The sequence below is a fragment of the Bufo gargarizans genome, chromosome 2, assembly GCF_014858855.1.
Source record: "Bufo gargarizans isolate SCDJY-AF-19 chromosome 2, ASM1485885v1, whole genome shotgun sequence".
Taxonomy (NCBI): domain Eukaryota; kingdom Metazoa; phylum Chordata; class Amphibia; order Anura; family Bufonidae; genus Bufo; species Bufo gargarizans.
The window spans coordinates 495,182,280-495,203,438 of record NC_058081.1 but is presented as its reverse complement, the minus strand read 5'-3'; the positions used below and the strand labels follow the sequence as shown (position 1 = coordinate 495,203,438).

General features: G+C 43.1%; 1 protein-coding gene across 1 annotated transcript; it reads right to left on the bottom strand.

The window, feature by feature from the left end:
- Window positions 1-218: 218 nt before the first annotated feature.
- On the bottom strand, window positions 219-20,419 carry LOC122928405 (aldo-keto reductase family 1 member B1-like). Its single transcript, XM_044281198.1, has 10 exons — window positions 20,280-20,419; window positions 13,110-13,277; window positions 12,678-12,794; window positions 11,737-11,814; window positions 10,974-11,096; window positions 9,807-9,913; window positions 9,269-9,350; window positions 9,031-9,114; window positions 1,712-1,794; window positions 219-406 (listed from the first exon to the last, which is right to left on the bottom strand). Exons 1-10 carry the CDS (start codon window positions 20,349-20,351, stop codon window positions 364-366), a joined length of 957 nt encoding a protein of 318 aa, XP_044137133.1. The 5' UTR covers window positions 20,352-20,419; the 3' UTR covers window positions 219-363.
- Window positions 20,420-21,159: the final 740 nt, after the last annotated feature.

Sequence of the window (21,159 nt, the reverse complement as noted above, 5' to 3'; positions counted from 1 at the left end):
TCTGTCACCCCATCCTGTCGGGGGACTGCAAAGGCACAGCAGCCCCCCGATGGGAGAGGGAGGGAGCCGCATCTTACTGTTAACTCTTTCCATACAGCAGTACATGTAATGATACTTAATTTGCAATGTTTTTCCAGGTGAAAGGTCCTCTTTAAATACAGGATGAGTGATATACACATTGATTATAAATGCATAACTGATCAGATACAACACACCAATCAAACTAATAACACTGGTTTATTGTATATCGGAGTTACTGGAGTGTGGAAGAAAAAGGAACACCCTGCTACAGTCATTTCCAAATGGTTGCAGATGAACAGTATTATCTAGAAAAACTGGAGCTGTAACAGGTAAAGCGAGCCCTCAAAACTCTGCGTTGAATGGATAATCCTTGTGTTTTCTGGCTCTGAAAAAAAAAAAAAAAAAAATTTTTTTTAACACATTGTGGGGCAAATAAGTACGGATGTCATCATTGACTGCACCCAAGCTGCCCCTCTATTGCCTGCACAATACAGCAGATATAAAGTAGAATGGAGTCCACATTTATCATAGGCGTTCATGCTGTATGCCACGTTTAGTGCATGTCCATGCACTTCTGCCTTTCGATGTGCTACCTATTAACAGACTTACTTTGTGGCAGAATTTGTCATCACATTGCATGGCAGCTTCTATAAGGCATTGTGAAGTAGGATGTCCTGAGTCAATCTGAGAGTTCATCCCTCATCTGCAGATCTAGTCATAATAGGGCACCCCCCCATCTCAGAAAGAGGTTCAAGGAGCTTTTGAGTAACACCCATAGAGGAGGGGGGCAGAAATGTGTATGTTGTACAGCCTGGTTGTTAGGCCTACTCTTATTCACTGAAATCTGTATAGCACCACCTGCTGTTTGTCCCTTTTTCTAAACTCTCTCCAGCTCACGAGATGGACATACATGCCTATTTCCATTGTTCAACTGCCACCAGCAGAAGGGGCACACCTCCTGAGAGTACACGCCCCAAGAGCTGCCAGCTTGAAATAAATCTAACAGGACAATGAATGAACGGTAAAAGGAGTAATGTCTTTCTCTCCAGAGGGTGCTTCCCACCCACTCACTCTGCTTTGCTATTGGGACACGTCAACTTAGGGGTCAGGAGGCTCTGTGCCTCGGCTTCTTGTTGCAATTGGGTAATGGGGCGACACGCGTGCTGGGCAGACAGCCTGCAAACAGTGTCTCGCTCCCAGGCTCCAGTCAGATGTACCACACACACCATTGTACGGCGGATCGGTCTCCCCCTAAGTGGATCCATTCTCAGCTATGATTGTGTATGGAGCTCTTACTTACCCACTTTGCAGCAGCATTGGCCCCCTCCATCAGGAAACACTAATTCTGAATCAGAGCACCAGGCTGTCTTCTGCCATGCAGAATCTCATCTGGGCAGTCTAACACACTTTCACAGAGGGACTCCACCTCTCCAAGTGGTTGGTCTCCCTTTAGTGGATTCTCAGATGGCACTACTCTGGTTGTAAAGGTAATTACCAGCTGCCGACACTCCATTGTGCAGTGATCACACGGCTATTGCAGGCTCCAATCAGCTGAATTTTCCCCTGCTGTATCTAACATGGCTACACAATTAGGCAAATCCTCAAAACACAGATATTGACCGTGTGAGGTCCGCGGAACGGACCTACGGATGTACGCATCTTTTGCAGCCTATTTTTAAGTCATACTTACGAAGTTAAGGCACAGACTCTCCAGTCCCGATCAAAGCTGGAAATATCTTTCATCTCTTCTGGGGTCAATTCAAAGTCAAACACCTGGAAAGGAAACAATAAGTACATTTGAAAAAGTATTCTCGATAACTTTAATAGAGTAGTCTAATAACAAAACTAATAGAACGTTTGTTTATAAAACTCATTCTCGCCCCCTCATTTTTATTTATAAAAATACCAAATTTACCAAAAATTTGGAAAAAAATGCACAATTGTCAAAAATTTTATTTCTCCGCTTTTAAAAAGATAGTGAGTGATCCCTCCTAAAATAGTTATTACTTTACATTTCCCATATGGCTAAGTCATGTTTGGATCATTTTGTAAAAAACTTTTTTTTTTTAGGGACATTAGAAGGCTTAGAAGCAAATCTTAAAATTATGAAAATTTCCAAAACCCACTTTTTAAAGGACCAGTTCAGGTCTGAAGTCACTTTGTGAGGCTTACATAGTAGAAACCCCCCATTTTAGAAACTACACCCCTCAAGGTATTCAAAATTGATTTTACAAACTTTGTTAACCCTTTAGGTGTTCCACAAGAATTAAAGGAAAATGTAGATGAAATTTCAGAATCACTTTTTTTGGCAGATTTTCTATTTTTATCCATTTTTTCCGCCACTAAAAAAAGCAAGGTTTAACAGCCAAACAAAACTCAATATTTATTACCCCGATTCTGTAGTTTACAGAAACACCCCATATGTGGTCGTAAACTGCTGTACGGGCACACGGCAGGGCGCAGAAGGAAAGGAACGCCATATGGTTTTTAGGGAGGGCAGATTTCACTGGGATAATTTTAAGTTTCCATGTCACATTTGAAAACACCCCTGATGCACCCGTAGAGTAGAAACTCCAAAAAAGTTACCACATTTTGGAAACTATGGGATAAGGTGGCAGTTTTGTTGGTACCATTTTAGGGCACATACGATTTTTGGTTGCTCTATATTACACTTTTTGTGACAAAAATAGCCGTTTTGGCACAGTTTCTTTTTTACAATGTTAATCTGACAGGTTAATGTGCCATTTTTATAGAGAGCAGGTTGTTACGGACACGATAATACGAAATATGGTTGTTTCAGCTTTACATAAAGCATTTTAGAAAAAAACTATTTTAGGGTCTCCATATTCTGAAAGCCACAGTTTATTTTGGGGCGACTGTCTTATGTAGGGGATCATTTTTTCCCAGTATGAGATGACTGATTGGTACTATTTTAGGGTGCATATGAATTTGATCGCTTGGTATTACAATTTGTGAGGTAAGGTAAAATAAAAAATATACGTCCATCAAGTTAAACCAAGGGGATAGGTGGGGATGAGAATCCCAAAAGGAATTGACTCCGATTTCTACACGTTTCCATAAGCATTAAAGTTTACTTTTAAGAATTCGTCTAAACCCTTTTTTTAAACTGTCCACTGTTCCTGCTGTGACCACGTCCTTAAGTCTATTCCACAGCTTCAGTTCTTACAGTAAGGAAGTTTTCACTGTATTTTTTGCATGGCCCATTTATACAGGTTAATCATGTCCCCCCTTAGACATCTCTTCAAGACTAAAGTAAATTCTTTTAATCTTTCTTCATAACTAAGACCCTCCATGCCCCTTATCATTTTAGTTGCTCTCCTCTGTACTTTTTCCAGCTGTAGTGCGTCCTTTCTATGGACTGATGCCCAGAACTGAACTGCATACTCCAGACGAGGCCGCACCAACACTTTGTAAAGTGGTAGTATTACATCCCTTTAATGCATGACAATATCCTGGTGGCCTTAGAAGCAGCTGATTGACATTGTATGCTGTAATTTAATCTACCATCTACAAGGACACCCAGATCTTTGTCTATAAGTGACTCCTGTTACATCCCCTAGGACATATGAAGCACAGAGATTATTACTACCAAGATGCATAACTTTACATTTGTCCACATTGAACCACATTTGCCAAGTTGATGCCCAATCACTCAGTGTTCAAGTCAGCTTGTAGTATATGGACATCTTCCATAGACTGTACAGTTCTACATAGCTTAGTATCTGCAAAAATAGAAATGGTGCTATTAATCTCATCCTTTAAGCACTTTTGGGTGTAATCCATCTGGAGCCTTGTTCACATTTACCCTATTTAAACTTGTCTTGGACCATCTACAGTTAACCGAGTATATTACTGGATGCACCAACAGCCCTAGCACCACAGATATCAGCTCCTTTCTCTTGTATATACACAGGAAAAAATAAAACATTTTGTAACTCTGCCTTTTTCTTATCTTCAGTGACTACCCCCCTTTACCATTATTTATTTAGTGGAGCTACCTGCTCAGACTTAGCTTTAGCATTTATATATTTAAATAACTTTTGGGGATTTGTTTTGCTCTTTTGCTACCTGCTGTTAGTTTTGTATTTTTTGCAAATTTTATCTCCTTTTTACAGATTTTATTAAGCCCTTTGTACACTTCAGACGATACAGCTGACCCCTCAGATTTGTATTTTTCAAATGCTCCCAGTCTATGCCCTGAAATGCTGCCCTCAACCCAGGGAAACCTTTTTTGAAATTCAGTGTCTTTGCTCTGCCTGACAGTTTGCTTCTAGGGAGAATATAATTATATTGTGGTCACTATTACCTAGTGTTTCTTGAACAGTAACATTACCAAAAAATCTCTGCATCGTTAGAGATTACCAGATCCAACAGAGTATCGCTCCCAGTAAGAGCTTCTACAAACTGGCCCATAAAGTGGTCCTGGAGAAAGTTGAGGAATTTTCGCACCTTTGCGGTGGAGGCAGAACCATGAACCCCAATCAATGTCTGGGAAGTTAAAATCTCCCATTATGACCACTGTGCCAGCCCGCTCTATTTGGTTATACAGTTCTGTTTCTCTTCTCTGATGTTAAGAGGGGGGGGGGGGGGGGGGGGTCTATAGATAAAATACTTGGTGTTTCAGCGTTTATACCCGTTTCAACTTCCACATCCTCACCCACAATTGCCTCTTTCACACTTGTCTTCAGTTCACTCCTCACATACAGGCACACACCACCACCTTTTTCTATTTACCCAGTCTTTCCTAAATAGTGTAAAACCCTCAATATTAACAGCCCAGTCATGCGAAAAGTCCAACCATGTCTCAGCCACACCAACTACATCCATGTGTTCTTCTAGTACTATAGCCTCCAGCTTCCCCATTTTTCTAGCTAGACTTCTGTCATTTGTGAAAACAAGATTTTTGTGGACTCACCAGCTCTCATTTAGTTCATTGGGGACACAGGACTGTGGGTATAGCCGCTTGCTGCCACTAGGAGGAGACACTAGGCTGAAAAGTGTTAGCTCCTCCTCTGCAGACTAAACCCCCTCCAGCCTGAAAAAAGCATGTCAGTTTGTGCTCAAGCAGTAGAAACATGTGCATAGCAAAAGAGAACGCAACAAATGCTGGTGGGAGCGAACCCGAGCTGAAAACCCAACTGGGAACCAACCACTACCAAGAATAATAAGTACTGGGTCGGTGCTGTGTCCCCAATGAACTAAGCGAGAAAGATTTTACAGGTGAGTTCACAGAAATCTCGCTCGCATCATTGGGGGACACAGGACCATGGGACATCCCAAAACAGTCCACGGGGCAGAGAACATGCTATAGTAGCCAATCCAGAGTGCCAGCATAACCACTTCACCTAGATAAAGAGGAGTGGTGGACAGAGAATACAGAGTCAGTGCAACACTCTGCTTGCTGGATCGTAATCACAATATTCTGTGGAATAGCGTATGCACTACATGTTGTCGAGGACCAATAACCTGACTGACCTGAACGGTGGAGTCCCATGAGGATGGGGGTTTTTAGGACACAGTGTTGCTGGGTAACCCCCCTGAGAGGGAAAAGGGTGACATATTTGCACCCCCAATCAGCACCGGAAGAAAAGGATACAATACGGACGTAGCCACAGAATCCAGTGGTAGTACCCATATGCCACTAGATGAAGATTACAGGGCACCAGCGGGGTCATAATGGGAGATTTTAACTTCCCAGACATTGATTGGGGTTCATGGTTCTGCCTCCACCGCAAAGGTGCGAAAATTCCTCAACTTTCTCCAGGACCACTTTATGGGCCAGTTTGCAGAAGCTCTTACTGGGGGCGATACTCTGTTGGATCTGGTAATCTCTAATGATTTTTTGGTAATATATATTTATATATAATTTTTTTTTGTCTTTTCTCAGTCTCCCTTTCCGCTAACTTGGGACAAAAATTTCAATCTTTCATGGACTCAATATGCCCCTCACGGAATACCTTGGGGTGTCTTCTTTCTGAAATGGGGTCACATGTGGGGTATTTATACTGCCCTGGCATTTAAGGGGCCCAAAAGCGTGAGAAGAAGTCTTGGATCCAAATGTCAAAAAAATGCCCTCATAAAAAGGAATTTGGGCCCCTTCGCCCACCTAGGCTGCAAAAAGGTGTCACACATGTGGAATCGCCGTACTCAGGAGAAGTTGGGCAATGTATTTTGGGGTGTCATTTTACATATACCCATGCTGGGTGAGATAAATATATCTTGGTCAAATGCCAACTTTGTATTAAAAAAAAAAAAAAAAAAAAAAAAAAAAGTTGTCTTTTGCCGAGATATTTCTCTCACCCAGCATGGGTATATGTCAAATGACACCCTAAAACACATTGCCCAACTTCTCCTGAGTACGGCGATACCAGAAGTGTGACACTTTTTTGCAGCCTAGATGGGCAAAGGGGCCCACATTCCAAAGAGCACCTTTTGGATTTCACCGGTCATTTTTTACAGATTTTGATTTCAAACTACTTTGCACGCATTTGGGTCCCTAAAATGCCAGGGCAGTATAATTACCCCACAAGTGACCCCATTTTGGAAAGAAGACACCCCAAGGTATTTCGTGATGGGCATAGTGAGTTCATGGAAGTTATTTTTTGTCACAAGTTAGTGGAATATGAGACTTTGTAAGAAAAAAAAAAATAATCATAATTTTCCGCTAACTTGTGACAAAAAAATAAAAAAAGTTCTATGAACTCACTATGCCCATCAGTGAATACCTTAGGGTGTCTACTTTCCGAAATGGGGTCATTTGTGGGGTGTTTGTACTGTCTGGCCATTGTAGAACCTCAGGAAACATGACAGGTGCTCAGAAAGTCAGTCAGAGCTGCTTCAAAAAGCGGAAATTCACATTTTGTACCATAGTTTGTAAATGCTATAACTTTTACCCAAACCATTTTAAATCAAAGACATATAGAACAATAAATTTAGAGAAAAACGTATATATGGATGTCGTTTTTTAAAAATTTTTACAACTGAAAGTGAAAAATATCATTGTTTTGCCAAAAAAATCATTACATTTCGATAAAAAAATTTCAGCAGCAATGAAATACCACCAAATGAAAGCCCTATTAGTGAGAAGAAAAGGAGGTAAAATTAATATAAACAGTAAAAGTAGTGTAGTGCAGAAGTGTAAAAAGTGGCCTGGTCATTAAGGGTGTTTCAGCTGGGGGGGGGGGGGGGGGTTGAAGTGGTTATGGAAGAGGCTAATGCATACGGAAATTACTGTACCCAGTGGAGATGCAATTCCGCCACCTATGGAAGGGGGAATGCCTACGGGCGGCATTGAAACCAGTGCTAGTGCAGTTAGTCCATGTATAGCAGGAGGTAATGCATAAGGCAAGTACTGTATCCAGTAGTAGTGCAAATACTCCACCTAAGGAAGGAGGGAATGCATACGACAAGTACTGCTGGCTACAGTGAACGCAATTTCGGAAGATTGTATACAACCCTTACCCCTACAACCCTTTTTTTTTGGCCGATCGTCTAGGTAGGGTTAATTTTTTTGCGGGATGACGGTTTGATTGGTACGATTTTGGGGTGCAAATGACTTTTTGATCGCTTGGTATTACACTTTGTGATGCAAGGTAAAAAAAAAAAAAAAAAAAAAAAAAGAAAGTTTATTTTTTTTCACAATGTTCAGGTGAGGGGGTGGATCAGGTGATATTTTTGTAGAGTCGTTCGTTACAGATGCGGCAATACCCAATGTCTGGTTTTAATTTAGGGACTTCAACTTCTGGGGTCTGATCCCTCTGTCAGCTTTTATGCTAAGGGCTGGATTTTACTGGCTTCTGTAAGAAGGCAAGCCTGATGCTTATGGAAGGCATCGAGTTTGCCTTCTCTGCCATCGGGTCCCAGCCACTGCAGCACGGGGACCCGATGGGGAAGCGGAGTGCACCTGTACCCTCCACGAACCTTCTGCATGCTGCAGTCAGCTTTGACTACGGCATACAAGGGGTTAATACACCAGCATCTTCACCAATGCCAGTATATGCAGCAGGGGCCCAGCTCCTGCACTGTCCTGATCAACCTGCTGTACATGTACAGCGCTGGTCCTCAAGTCACATCCACCAGTGCCGTACATAGACTCATCTCAGGTTAATTTGCATATATGTGTCCAAAATTTGTATTTTTATTTAAAAATTTTTTTTTTTTAACAATAAAGCCAGAATTCATATGCAGCCACAGTAGTAAAATGTGGGGATATGTACACACATTACTTCTCTTGGACTGATCCAGAGTTACATCCTGTATTTTCTTCCAGAGCTGTAGTCATTCTGCCGGTGGAGTCACTGTGTACATAGATTATATTACTTATTTTGTAATGATCCTGCTTGTATTTGACCCCACCAGCTGAATAGGGAGTGCAGCTTTGGAGTATCTGCACAAATTTAGGCCTCATTCACACATACATGGACACAATGGGCCAGATTTATCATTACTCTGACAGCTCACTCCAATTTCACATATGGCTAAAGTCAGATTTATGATCGGCCCTTTAAGACTGTAATAAATGTGCTTTGACGGTAGCAGTTTATCCGTCAGTAAGCAGCTTTACAAAAGTCGCACATCTTTACGAAAAAGTCGCATGTTCTATTAAAAAGTCTCATAAGACAAGCATGGTCCTCACTGGAGTGAAATTGCGCATTTTTTTGAGACTTTAAATTTTCCCAATAGTAAATCTGTCTAGAGATTCATTTACATAAGAAAACACGCCCCCTTTCAGAAAACTGGTGAGCATAGTGCAGAGTAGAAAAGTCGCAAATTTGTGAGCAGTTTTAGCATTTGCACATTTTTTTTGCAACTTTTTCACTCCATTATTCTGACTTGAGCTAATGATAAATCTGGCCCAATGACTCCACCAGCACAATAGTGAGTGCAGCTCTGGAGTATAATACAGGATGTAACTCTGAATCAGTAAAGGATATGTAATATATACACACAATGCAGAAGATCAATTTCCATCTTTCCACAAGTTTATACCTGAAAGTTCTCTTCAATACGTTCATCAGTCACTGACTTCGGGATGACTACCACATTCCTCTGAATAGGGTAGCGGATCAGGACCTATTGGAACAAGTTAAAATTAATGTCTGTACTTGCGCAACATTTCCCAGTATTATATATGTGCCCTATGTGACTGGCACATTGGAGGATATGGTCAGTCCTAAACTTAAAGCCCTGGCAATGTATAGTGTCACAAAAACATGCTCTCATTTACCTGGGCAGCTGTCTTTTTATGCCTGGCAGCAATGTCTTTGATTTTGGGTTCTTCCAGAAGAGATGGGTCCTCTGGTTTGGCCCTAAAAAATAAAATAAAAAAAATAAAGGGTTTGAGCCCCACAGGTCTGAATCTCTACATAGATGTGGTGTTAAAAGACAAAACAATTCTGTCTGCATTTACCACTAGGGATTAAAGAGGGCGGTCATGTAGTTAACAGTTTAGTTCCGGATTTGGCACATAACTGACACTAAGAGCCAAACAGATCCTATTGACTATAATGGGATCCGTTCTGTCTTTTTAAAAACAAAAAACAAAGTCCTGCATGCAATATTTTTCTCTCCGCTGTTAGATGGAATTTGTGACTGAGGCCCCAAACGGAGCCTCTAACGCAGATGTGGACAAGCCTTTATGCAGCAAGATTCACCTAGTGGCGGCTGCACCTCCAGATCATAAATCCATATGGGTGTCCCCTGTTCAGAACCTCAGCCCCCTTTCTAGAAGGCAGACTGTAGAGACTAAATCTCAATTTACTAACCAAGGCCGGTCTGGTGATCCCAGAGGACTGTACGCTGTCACAGCAATGCCTTTAGATTGACAATACTCAATGAGCTTGTTTTGCGTTAAGTATGGATGACATTCAATCTGGAATACAAAGCACATAATTAATAAGACAGTAAACTATCAAGTGGGGTTATCAGTTTCTTTGTAACTGATGACCTATCTTAATAGGTCACCCAACACCCAGGACCCCAGCCAATCAGCTGTTTAAGAAGACCCTGGTGCTACTGTGAGTACTGCTGCCTTCTTGCAGTTTACCCTAGGCCAGTGACATCACAACTATCAGTCATGTGGCCTAGGCACAGCTCCTCCCCATCCCCTCAGCTCACCCTCTTAACTACATGTCAGCCAAAAATTAACAGCATCAAGAGGAAAGTATCCGATGATCTCTGTAAGAGTCTGACAGAAACTCTAAAGAATCCTGCACTTTTTTCAGTTTACTTTTCAGGTTTACCATTCCAAGGACCAAGCAATTTTCAGTTTTTTCCCCAGAGCCATAACGTTATTATTTTTCCATTCACATAGAAATATGAAAGCCTGATCTTTGTGGGACCAGTTATACATTATAATGACACCATTTTATATTGTGTAACATGTAGTAGGAAGCTGGAGAATTCTAGACTGGTTTTGTTTACGGTGTTCCCTCTGTGGTAAAACAGATATGTTAACTTCATTCTCTGGGTCAGTACGATTACAGCGATACCACATTTTTATAGTTCTTGTGTTTTATTCAATTTAAGGGAGGTGAAGTGATGAAAAGACAGCAAGTCAGCCAGTGTTCACCGTACAGGATAAATACATTTATAGTATGGGCAACCAAACAACTCCCTCGATCTCAGTGAGGGGGAGCCATTTGGGCCCTGGAAGCGCAGAGCTCCCACAATTTCACAGCTCAGATGTTGTGGTCACAAATGACCACAGCATCTGAGGGGGTTAAATACCTGTGATCGTTGTTATTGACGATCGCTGACAATGCCTCCAGTTGTCTGTTGTGTAACTCTCTACAGGCACCCAGTGGCTACAGTGCTCACTCAGATTTTGAGCGGGCGCCATGATTAAAGAGAGGACTTCCATTGTACATATACAGTGGTTGTACTTAAGGGGGTTAAGAACCTACAAGATATCACATTATTGCCTTATGTACCTGGTTGACTGACGGTTTGTACTTTAGCCCTGGCTTGTTCAGCAGCTCTTCTATTTGGCTGTGGTTAAAGTTAGAGATTCCAATGGCTTTCACCAGCCCCGCGTCCACAAGTTCTTCCATACCCTGACGGCAGAAAAAAAAATATGAAAAAAAATAAATAAAATTATATATATATATATAACACTAATCAAAAGGCAGATAGATGTACCAGATAGTAAGGTGATCTTGGGACCATGCTGGAACTACATGGACAACCATTCATGTGAGTAGCTGCCCTGCAGTAACAAATCTTTCCTGTAGAGGCCAGTGCAGGGGAGGAGTCCGGTTGTTTGCAGCTTCCCTCTGTAAAATCAGCTATTTCAGCTGGGTGACTTCAGTATGAAAGGGGCTGTCTCATGATACAACCTCTGTAACCCCTTACGGATACGGCAATTTTTGGGGTTCTTATCTACAAATACCACTGTATGAAGCACCTAATACACTTGTTCACAAACCCACATGCAGAGATGTAGCAAATAAGAAAAAAAATATATATTCTGAATCATCTTCACTCAAAACTCAATTATCCCTCCTGGAAATGCATTATTACACTGACAACTGGACACTGCAGAGTTCTACAAATAGACATACTAGCATTGTTATTTCACCAGAGAACAAAAGTATTTACTAAATTAGACCAGCCAGGAGAGCCAACAAGTGCCCTGCACCTTTTAAGAAAACATGGATACGCATTGTACAAAATTTAACAAACAGTATAACCTACCTCCCATGTATTTAAGAAATGCGTGTCACTTGGTATCACTAGTCCTTGCTCATCAGTGGGGAAAAAAGCCTCTCCAGCCTGCCAAAGAAATAACTGCAAATCAATAAATGTAATAGAACACATCTGTTAGCAATAAAATAATTAAAACAAAAAATCCAAATCGCCTATATACAGCCAGTATTAATATGCTATTTGGGTGCAGCCACCACTAGAGGGAGCTTATAGCATACATACTTATAAAGCGCCCACAGCAGTCAAGAATATGTACAGTACACAGTTAACTCTGAAGCTCCCCCTAGTGGTGACTTAAGGCACAGACATCATTTAATTCCATGCAGGAGACATGGATCTCTGGCCTCTAAGAATTTATAGAGCATCTGTAAGAAGATTTGTACCTATAAAAACTGGCTAACCTGTTGCATGTGCACTTAGCAGCTGAAGGCATCCGTGTTGGTTCCATGTTCATATGTAGGTTATTGAGAAAAATGAAGTTGTCATAAAATGCAAATGAGCCTCTAGGAGCAACGGGGGCGTTACCATTACACCTAGAGGCTCTGCTCTCTCTGCACTTTGATAGGACAAGGTAGTGAAAACACCATAACACCTGGCTTTGTCAATCACTGCACAGCAGTTACAGAGAGAGCAGAGCCTCCTCGTGTAATGGTAACGCCCCCGTTTCTTTTAGAGGCTCATGCCTTCAGCTGCCAACCACACATGTAAACGGTCAGCCAGTTTCATGGGTACAAATCTGCTGACAGATGCCCTTTAAGAATGAAGTGGTGTTTAAAAATGGAGATGCGCATCCGTTCTGAAGGTTCTTACCTTACAAATGAATGTCATACGGTTTTCAAGGACAATCTGATAATCCTAAATATTCTATGACCAGTAATGTCACAGCCAGGTCCCATATTCAAATACAGTGGTCACCCTTGTGATTATACCTTAAACCCTGTTGGCCAATGTATGAGGTAGAGGTCCAAGTAATCGAGCTTCAGAGAGGCAAGAGTTTTCTCGCAGGCTCCTCTCACCATAGATTTTTCATGGAAGGTTGACCATAGCTAAATCACAAAGAAAATATAAATTAAATAATGCTTGTTGCTGCCCATCACATAAAAATAAAATAAAAACTTAATGTCTGCATTTTTTTTATATAGACAATGTTTTAGCAAGTAGCTACCATTTCCTGCTCCTCTAGAAACAGCACCACTCTGGTCCATTGGGCTTGTCTGGTATTGCAGCTCAGTCCCATTTACTGTAGATTAATGAGGGCACAACCACCTGGACAAAAGTGGCACTGTTTCGGCAGAACCTTCTTCAGATCATCTAAACAGTCAAAACTCTTTCTGAAGACGTCTGCAGGAATTTATTTTTACCTTGCTAGTAACAAACAGCTCCTCTCTCTTCAGCACTCCTTTCTTGATCCTCTCTTGAATGCCTTCCCCGACTTCATTCTCATTCTCATAGACAAAGGCGCAGTCAAGGTGCTTGTACCCAACATCCAAGGCTTTCTTTACAGCTGCGGTCACTTCCCCAGGCTTGGACTGCAAAAAAAAAAAAAAAAAAAAAGAAGTTCATCTAATACCCATCATGCACCACATAGTTGGGCACCAGGTCTAAGGGGTGCACAATCTAGACCTCTGTATGGAGTGGTCCTTTCATGCACTTTAATCATTCAGTGGTTCTTGCCATCTTTAAACATCAGACACATCTTACCCCCTATGGACTAGGGTGGCACCGGGTACTGAAGTCTTGATACTTTTTAGATATATTTATACCCAGTTCGGTTTAATAGCGGGATTGTCACTTGGTCTACACCAAGCTGCACATGTTTAGCTGCCGCACGTGGAGAAGGAAAGTGTGTCTCCCTTCCCACTGACAGGGCTGGTCATGCCACCTATGAAAATGTGAAGCCCGCTATGTTAAATGGCTGTGGGAGTTATTGCCACAGAGAGGAGGATTTTGCCGAATCTCATGACGGGCACCATCATCCAGCATTTCCAGGCTCCTGAGAGGCAGTGCTGCTGGTCATGGTACTGAAGTAAGAGCACAGTTCAGCCTGTGGAGAGTCTGTAAGAGCCGACCTAGTGTATCCTGTGCTGGGATGTGATATACATACTTATACAAGCTTATTGTCAGCTCACAGCCATTTAAATATATCAGCATCTGCTTATGTCCCAGCTATAAGTTACTGAATCCGAGCACTGAGCTTTCCCATCACCCATTCAATAGTTTGAGTATTGGGGTAACTTTGAGAAGTTGTCCTATGCCCCAACTTCACCTTCTCCCTATAGTCACATACTATACACCAGAAGGTTAGGATGATCCTGCAGATGACCCCCAAAGCCCAGCTACAGCTTCAATACTTCTGGGTCCACTTCCATGTTATCTGATATACAAGGAATGTGGGGGAGCGATATCCCAAAATGCCCCCAGAGCCTGCCGCAGTGCCATTATGTGAGATAAGTGATTGAAGGGGTGGAGGAAGAAGAGAAGCACTTATTAAAGAGGACCTGTCAGGGGGATTTTGTGTATAGAGCTGAGGACATGGGTTGCTAGATGGCTTCTAGCACATCCACAATACCCAGTCCCCATAGCTCTGTGTGCTTTTATTGTGTGTAAAATAAAATACAAAAATAACATTTTTAATACATATGCAAATTAACTGGAGATGAGTCTTAGGGGCTAGAACCTGGGATTTGTCCTATTCACCCTGATAGAGCTCTATTAGGGTGAATAGGACTTCACACTCTCCCTGCTGCCCTGTGCATAGTACACACAGCAGCAGGGAGCTGACTATGGCAGCCGGAGCCCCCAGGATTACACTGCTGGGGCTGACCAGAAGCTGCCACTGCACCACCAATGGAGAGGGGACCCTGTGGCCACTGTCAATTATGTTAATACTGGGGGAGGGGCACACTGCACCACCAATGATAATTACCCTTTAATACAGGTGCCGGCAGCAGAATAATAGCTGGGAGCTGCGATCAGTGGCAGTTAACCCCTTAGGTGCCGCACTGAGGGGTTAACTGCTGCTGATCATGGCTATGTGATTCTGCAGCTGACACCTGTATTTGTATTAAATGAGGGAACCTGTCACCTAAAAACACCTTGATCAACTTGCAGGATGACAGGCCGAACTGGATGGACAAATGTCTTTTTTCGGCCTTATGTACTATGTTACCTCCGAAACCACCAGCATTAGCTTAAAGTAGCCAGCAGTATGTTTCTAAAGATCCTTCACCAAAATCTTGAAAACTGAACTTTAATCCCCTGCACGTGCTATGTAACAGCAGAGTTTGAAGTCAAGGCGGCAGCGGCCTCCTTACTTCAGGATAACCATGCCCCCTTTCCCTGCCCCTCCAGCGACGACTCCTCCCCTGTGCTGCTGAGGGAACATGAGCATGCTGACAGCAGCGCATTCTGTGATGCTAGGCTGCACAATAGCGAAGCCTAGTATTGAAAAAAGACAAATCCCGGTATCTAGGTAGATACCAGACAAAAGTATCGATATTTTGATACCTGCAACAACCCTAAATAGGAGGGAGCTTTTTTTTTTTGCATTGTATCGATTTGGTATTAAGTATTATGATACTTAACCTAGTGGTTAGATCCCATTTCTGCACAAAATGGCTGCTATATGTCACTGTTGTGTGCGCCTGAATCCGCTAGCAGAAGCCAACATGGAAAGCTACATACAGCAGTTCTCAATAAAGAATGCAACCAAGGAGCAGAGTACATGGGGAGGCTCTACTACTGTGGAGGAAGGGGTTTGCAGCTCTGATGATTAGGGAAGTGGAGGCCATAACTTACTTAGGCCATGAACGTATACAGTCCAGGAAACCCTGATCGCTGTATTTCCAGGACTGAGCAATGCTCATCTACCACATGCTGTGTGTTCTTACAGAAGACCTGCATTCTGCAGGAACACTTACAGATTATGATGATGGTAGGAATTCAGGGCAGAGGAACACTGTCCAGTCCGGGAAATACAGCCATCACACAGCATGTTTCCTGGAGGGAATACACTAGTGTGAAATTGGCCTCAAGTGGAAGAGAAGGGTAGGTCACAGCTAAATTAACTGGGGAGCTGTATTCCGACTACCCAGATAAGAGAGTACGAGATCCACAGGGATGGGTTATACATGTAGATGCAAATTACACCTACAGTGCCACCCACTTTATGAATGAAGCAGGCAGTGCGGGTGCGTAACGCGCTGCCCACCCGCCTCCGGAATTTAGCTGTAAGTAATACAGCTGGATTACAAATGATTATTATATTTTAACAAAGCATGTTAAATAAGATTATACAACAGTGAGCGGGGCCAGTGCATTATAATACAGGGACTGCACCGGTCCCCTAATCCAGATGCTGGCCCCCACCCCCTGTATTGGGGGGGGTCATTCAAACAGCAGGGACACTTATGGGGTGGAATCTGTGGATGGCACATAGCATAAGATGCTATATATGTGTCATCCACAGATCCCCTCCATAGCAAATAGACCTCTAGCACAATTCCCTTGAAATATTGCATCGCCCATCGTTATTGCAATTCTTAGGGCCCCAATTGCAATCGCGACAAAATTCCCATATCGTGCAGCCCTACTTAACACATACTTGCTGCTTTGTGTTGGTCCATCACATGAAATCTCAATAAAATACATTCAAGTTTGTGGGTGTAACGTGAAAAAAAAAAGTGGAAAGTTCAAGGGGTGTTAATACTATATCCATCTGAATATATCTATGAATGCAGTGATATTTTATGGTTTTATTGAGCTGTCAATAGGGGCGATGTCCATAGGTTACGAGATAGTTGTAAAGGGATTATACATTTACTGGGCTCAGCACTAGGATGAATGACAGGGCGATATGCACACATACATCTCTAATGAATCACATCCACCAAGAGATAAAGGCTCCCATATACGGCCAGGGGCCCAAAATGTCCCTCTGCCACCTACTATAAATGACTGTTTGCATACCTTGACACATTTTTAATTGGGGCTTCAATTTAACCCTGTGTGTAACCTGTACAGGACCAAGTCTCTATGGAACTTTGTATCCCTCTGCATAAGCTAAAGATGCAACATCTAGCCCCTATTAGAAGCCCAGGTGTCTAGAGAACATCAATGGCCATGACGATATAAAAGGGCCAGTGTTCCCCTGCGCCATGGCACATTTAAGCGAGGGGTGCCTATCCATCAGTTTCGACCATAACACCCCACCCCCCCCAAAAAAAAAAAAAAGTTATAAATATATATTTATACTTTTCCTTCATTCAGGCAACTTTTTTATAGCAATAATCAATGGTGTGGCACTGTGACACTGCAGTCACAAAGATCCATTAAAATTGGATCTTTGTGCAACACAGCGCAACACCACTGACTGTCATTACAAAAAGTTTTGTGAGACATTGGGGCCACATGAATGTCAAACGATATGTCAGTGTACTTTTTGTTGCGCAACATGTCACCGTGTAGCCCCAGCCTATGGTTACAAAACCTAGTTTTCATAATTATATAATATGCTGCATGGGGGAGGAAAAAAAAAAAAGTTGAGAAAATAAATTGGAGAATGTGTGCTCTGCCAAGTATTGTGGAAGAGCAAGAAATGAGCCAATTTCACCGACTCTAACCAATTACATGCAGAGGTCCTATTGCACAACTTGCTGGTTGTTCAGTGGATGAAAGCACTATTCAGGGCATGACACATCCACTAACTGAATTCATTCACTCAATGTTCCGGCATTATGAGCACTTATTTTTTCCAAATTAGATTGGAGGCGCTATGATGTGATTCAACCATAGCAAACCCCACTAGTCAGCCGAATGCACTTGTCGCATCTGCCTTCTCAACCCAAGAACTCATCCCCATGGCAGTATGGAATGATGGAGCCATAGATGAACGAGCCACAAAGTATTTTTAGAGCGTTTCTGAAGAGAAAAATATATAAAATTTTTTGCCAGTTTTACGATGTTCCTTATGTGGTAAAACTGACCTGTTGCAGCGATACCCAGGGCTCCAGATGGCTCCAATGTGACTTACAATATCAAAATGGCGACAAGACTTTGTAGTCTTGTCGCCATTTGCACCTAGACCCTCCGCCCCTCACACACACGTTGAACTCACATGGGACACACTGCTGTCAGCACGTGCCATGTTCTCCTCAACAAAAGCAGTCCCTGCCCCCTGTGCTGCTGCCACCAATGAATATAGTTTATGCCCGAATACAAACGCAGGCTGCACTGTGGGTGCCGGCCACATCCCATACCCGACACCCAGCCTCTGACTGCTCGCCGCAATTAACCCCCCGGGAATGAGATATGGCCGGCACCAGCAGCCTGGGTTTGTATTCAGGCAAACTATATTCATTGGTGTAGTGGATAACACTGGCAGCATTATGTCAGTGTTATCCAATACATTCTAGAACTGTAAGGGTTACATAGCATCATAAATCAATATAAAGCAGCGCTTGGAGGTCAGGCCAAGAGCTGCGTTGCATTTTACATATAAAATATATAAACAATAAAAAAAATAAAAATAAAACACATTACATATTGCCATGCCCAAAAAAGTGCAAACGATTAAATATAAAATATTTAAAAATATCTCCTAGGCGGAGAACCGTAACCGTTTTTGTCACCCTGTACCGACAAAAGTTAGGATCAGACTGTTCTAATATGGTCCAGACATTCCATAAAATGCATGCAGCTTTTTGGGGGTTTTATTTTATTTTTTTGCATGGTATCGAGTATCATAATACTTTATGGTATCTAAGTCTAACCAAAATTTTGGCATTGTGACAACCCTAGGTAAGGGGGTACTTTCCTTAGGGAGAAAACGCCTTAATCAGAGTGAGGAGAGGCCATACATGCTCCTCTGGAATTCTGGGGGGAAAGGGATGCAAATTAGCTCTTAATAAGCTCCGCCTCTAATACCGCCAGATGTAAGGCAGCTATCCTATAAGTCAATCTTCAGCTCTTTAACGAAGCCTTGAGATACGACATGGATATCAAATTTCCTCCCAGAATTCCATGTATGGCCTACAAGCCTCCTCATGCCGATTAAGATGCTCTCTCCCTAAGGAGAGAAAGTACCCCCTAACCCTAACAGGCCTCTTACCCAGTTAAGGCTACTTTCACTGGCGTTTCTGGGTCCACTTGCGAGATCCGTTTCAGGGCTCTCACAACCGTCCCAAAACGGATCAGTTCAGCCCCAATGCATTCTGAATGGCTAAGGATCCGCTCAGAATGCCTCAGTTTGCCCCTAGAGCGGAATGGAGACTGGACACCAAAACGCTGCTTGCAGCGTTTGTGTCCGCCTGACGATGCGGAGCCAAACGGATCCGTCCCGACTTACAATATAAGTCAATGGGGACGGATACGTTGTCACTGACACAATATAGTGCAATTGAAAACGGATCCACCTCCCATTGACTTTCACTGCAAGTCAAAACAGATCAGTTTTTTTTGTTCATGATAATGCAAACGGATCCGTTCTAAACAGATACAAGCGTTTGCATTATCGGTGCGGATCCACACCTAACAGGTGTGAAAGTAGTCTGAGCCAGTACTCTTTGCTCTGCACTGATGAGGGGCAATCACCCCGAAACAGCTGTCTGCAGATGCAGTGCTGGCTTATTTGACTTGAACTAGAATTTGCAGAATGGACACACGGATCCACAAAAGATAGATATCTGCGCGGCGCCATGTGGCTAACACGCGGATAAAAAAAATGGTAATGCACAGGAAGCTTCGGGCCTCATGTACACGGCCGTATTTTCAGTCCGATACGCACTTTTTTGCGTAACGTACACAGCCCGATTGATTTCTATGGCACTACACAAAGTGGCTTCCTCTGGAGACTTTTGCTTGTCGCGACAGAATAAAAACAGAAATTGTTACGGTCAATTTTTTTTGTTCTTTTTAGGTCTCGCATATTATGTTTTTAGTTTTTTTTCCCCCCATATGCCCACGCATCCCTCCTACTGTTTAGTCAGGAGGGGGGGGGGGGGGGCCTGGTTCTGGGGGGAATGCCTTCTCTGGGAAAGCAAAAAGAGCATGAGGTAACAGAGAACCCAAGTAGTGGGCCAGCTGTACAGGGGGCAGACCTACTCAGCCCTAGAGACCTCTGCCACCAATACCCACTTCAGTGGCACTTCTGAGAGGCCGTAGAGCCCTTTAGATGGACTTCCCCTTTACGTGGTGAAACGCAATGCTTTACAAGTCACCAACATGGCAGCGGCTGCACCATGACTGTAAAATGGAAGTAAACAGAAGCTGTGGACCACGTTAAAAGAGCGATAAATTCTTCGTGCAGGTGTACAAAAGTCGCATCCAATGATTGGCGCTGCGCGGTACAAAGCATCTCGCGACTAACGGAGCTAAGAATGCGCCTACGCGCTTTACCTAGATAGCCCAGAGCCACGTGACCTGTGACGTCACCCCCTCATAATTATTCCCTTCTAGCATCTACTTAGGAGCATGAGGGGAAACAGAGACGAGGCAAATACAATACAAGGGAAAGTAGAATAATGAAGCGTCACCTTCCACGTCCCCAGGCCGAGGATAGGCATCTTAGCCCCGGTATTGAGCGTCACAAACTCGGGTCCTTTCATCTTTACTGCCGCTCTGACTGTCACTGTCTGAGAGACTGTGAGCAAGCAGCTAAGTTATATGACACCAGTCAGAAGAGGAGCAGTGATTGGACAGCCTACAGGTGTGAGAACAAGCTGATTGGTGGAAGCTAGGACTGGGCGGAGACTCCGAGCTCGCGTGGGCGGGCTGTCGCTTCAAATCTAGTTAACCTCTTCGGAGTCGTGGACTTCTGTGTCCATTTGAAGCTTATAAGAGCTATAGTGTAATATTTAACCAAATGTCTGTACCCCTGTGGAGACCAGGAGGCAATATAAGGTGAGGGGTACAGAGGGTGGAACTGTGTGCAATGTTATAGCAGACTCAGACTTCTCACACACATGTATAGTCACTATAGACATTATGACCCTCCGTTTGTGCCATTTGCTCACGTTGCTCCTCTAGCACCTTTGCTTGGGCTTTGTTAAAGGTTATGACCTGCAAAGGCGGTTGGACTTATACCCGAAAAATTCTGCACAGTGCGTCACATTCTCCAGTATTGCCACGTATGGTTTACATGGCGGCAGTGATGATATTCCGTATTTACACTCATCACTGCTGCCATGTAAAGAGATAGTAGTGGTGGAGGATTTAAGGTTTTCAAGTTATCCTCTCCACACCATAGGCATGCGACCCCCACTGATCCCAGGAATGGGCCCTGTTCACCCTTTTTATGGTGTGACAGGCTACACATATGCCCTGCTGCTCCATTCATTCTCCTTGGGACCACTGCAATAGCCAGCGCTGTACTCCGCCATCTCCAGCGACACCATAGAGACTGGATGGAGAGGC

Coding starts and splice junctions, on each gene's coding strand:
- LOC122928405 (XM_044281198.1), bottom strand. CDS start 20,351: ATGAAAGGACCCGAGTTTGTGACGCTCAATACCGGGGCTAAGATGCCT. Junction 11,815..12,677: donor ATTGGCCAACAGGGTTTAAG/GTATAATCACAA, acceptor TTTCTTTGGCAG/GCTGGAGAGGCTTTTTTCCC. Junction 11,097..11,736: donor ATTTCTTAAATACATGGGAG/GTAGGTTATACT, acceptor TTCTGCCGTCAG/GGTATGGAAGAACTTGTGGA.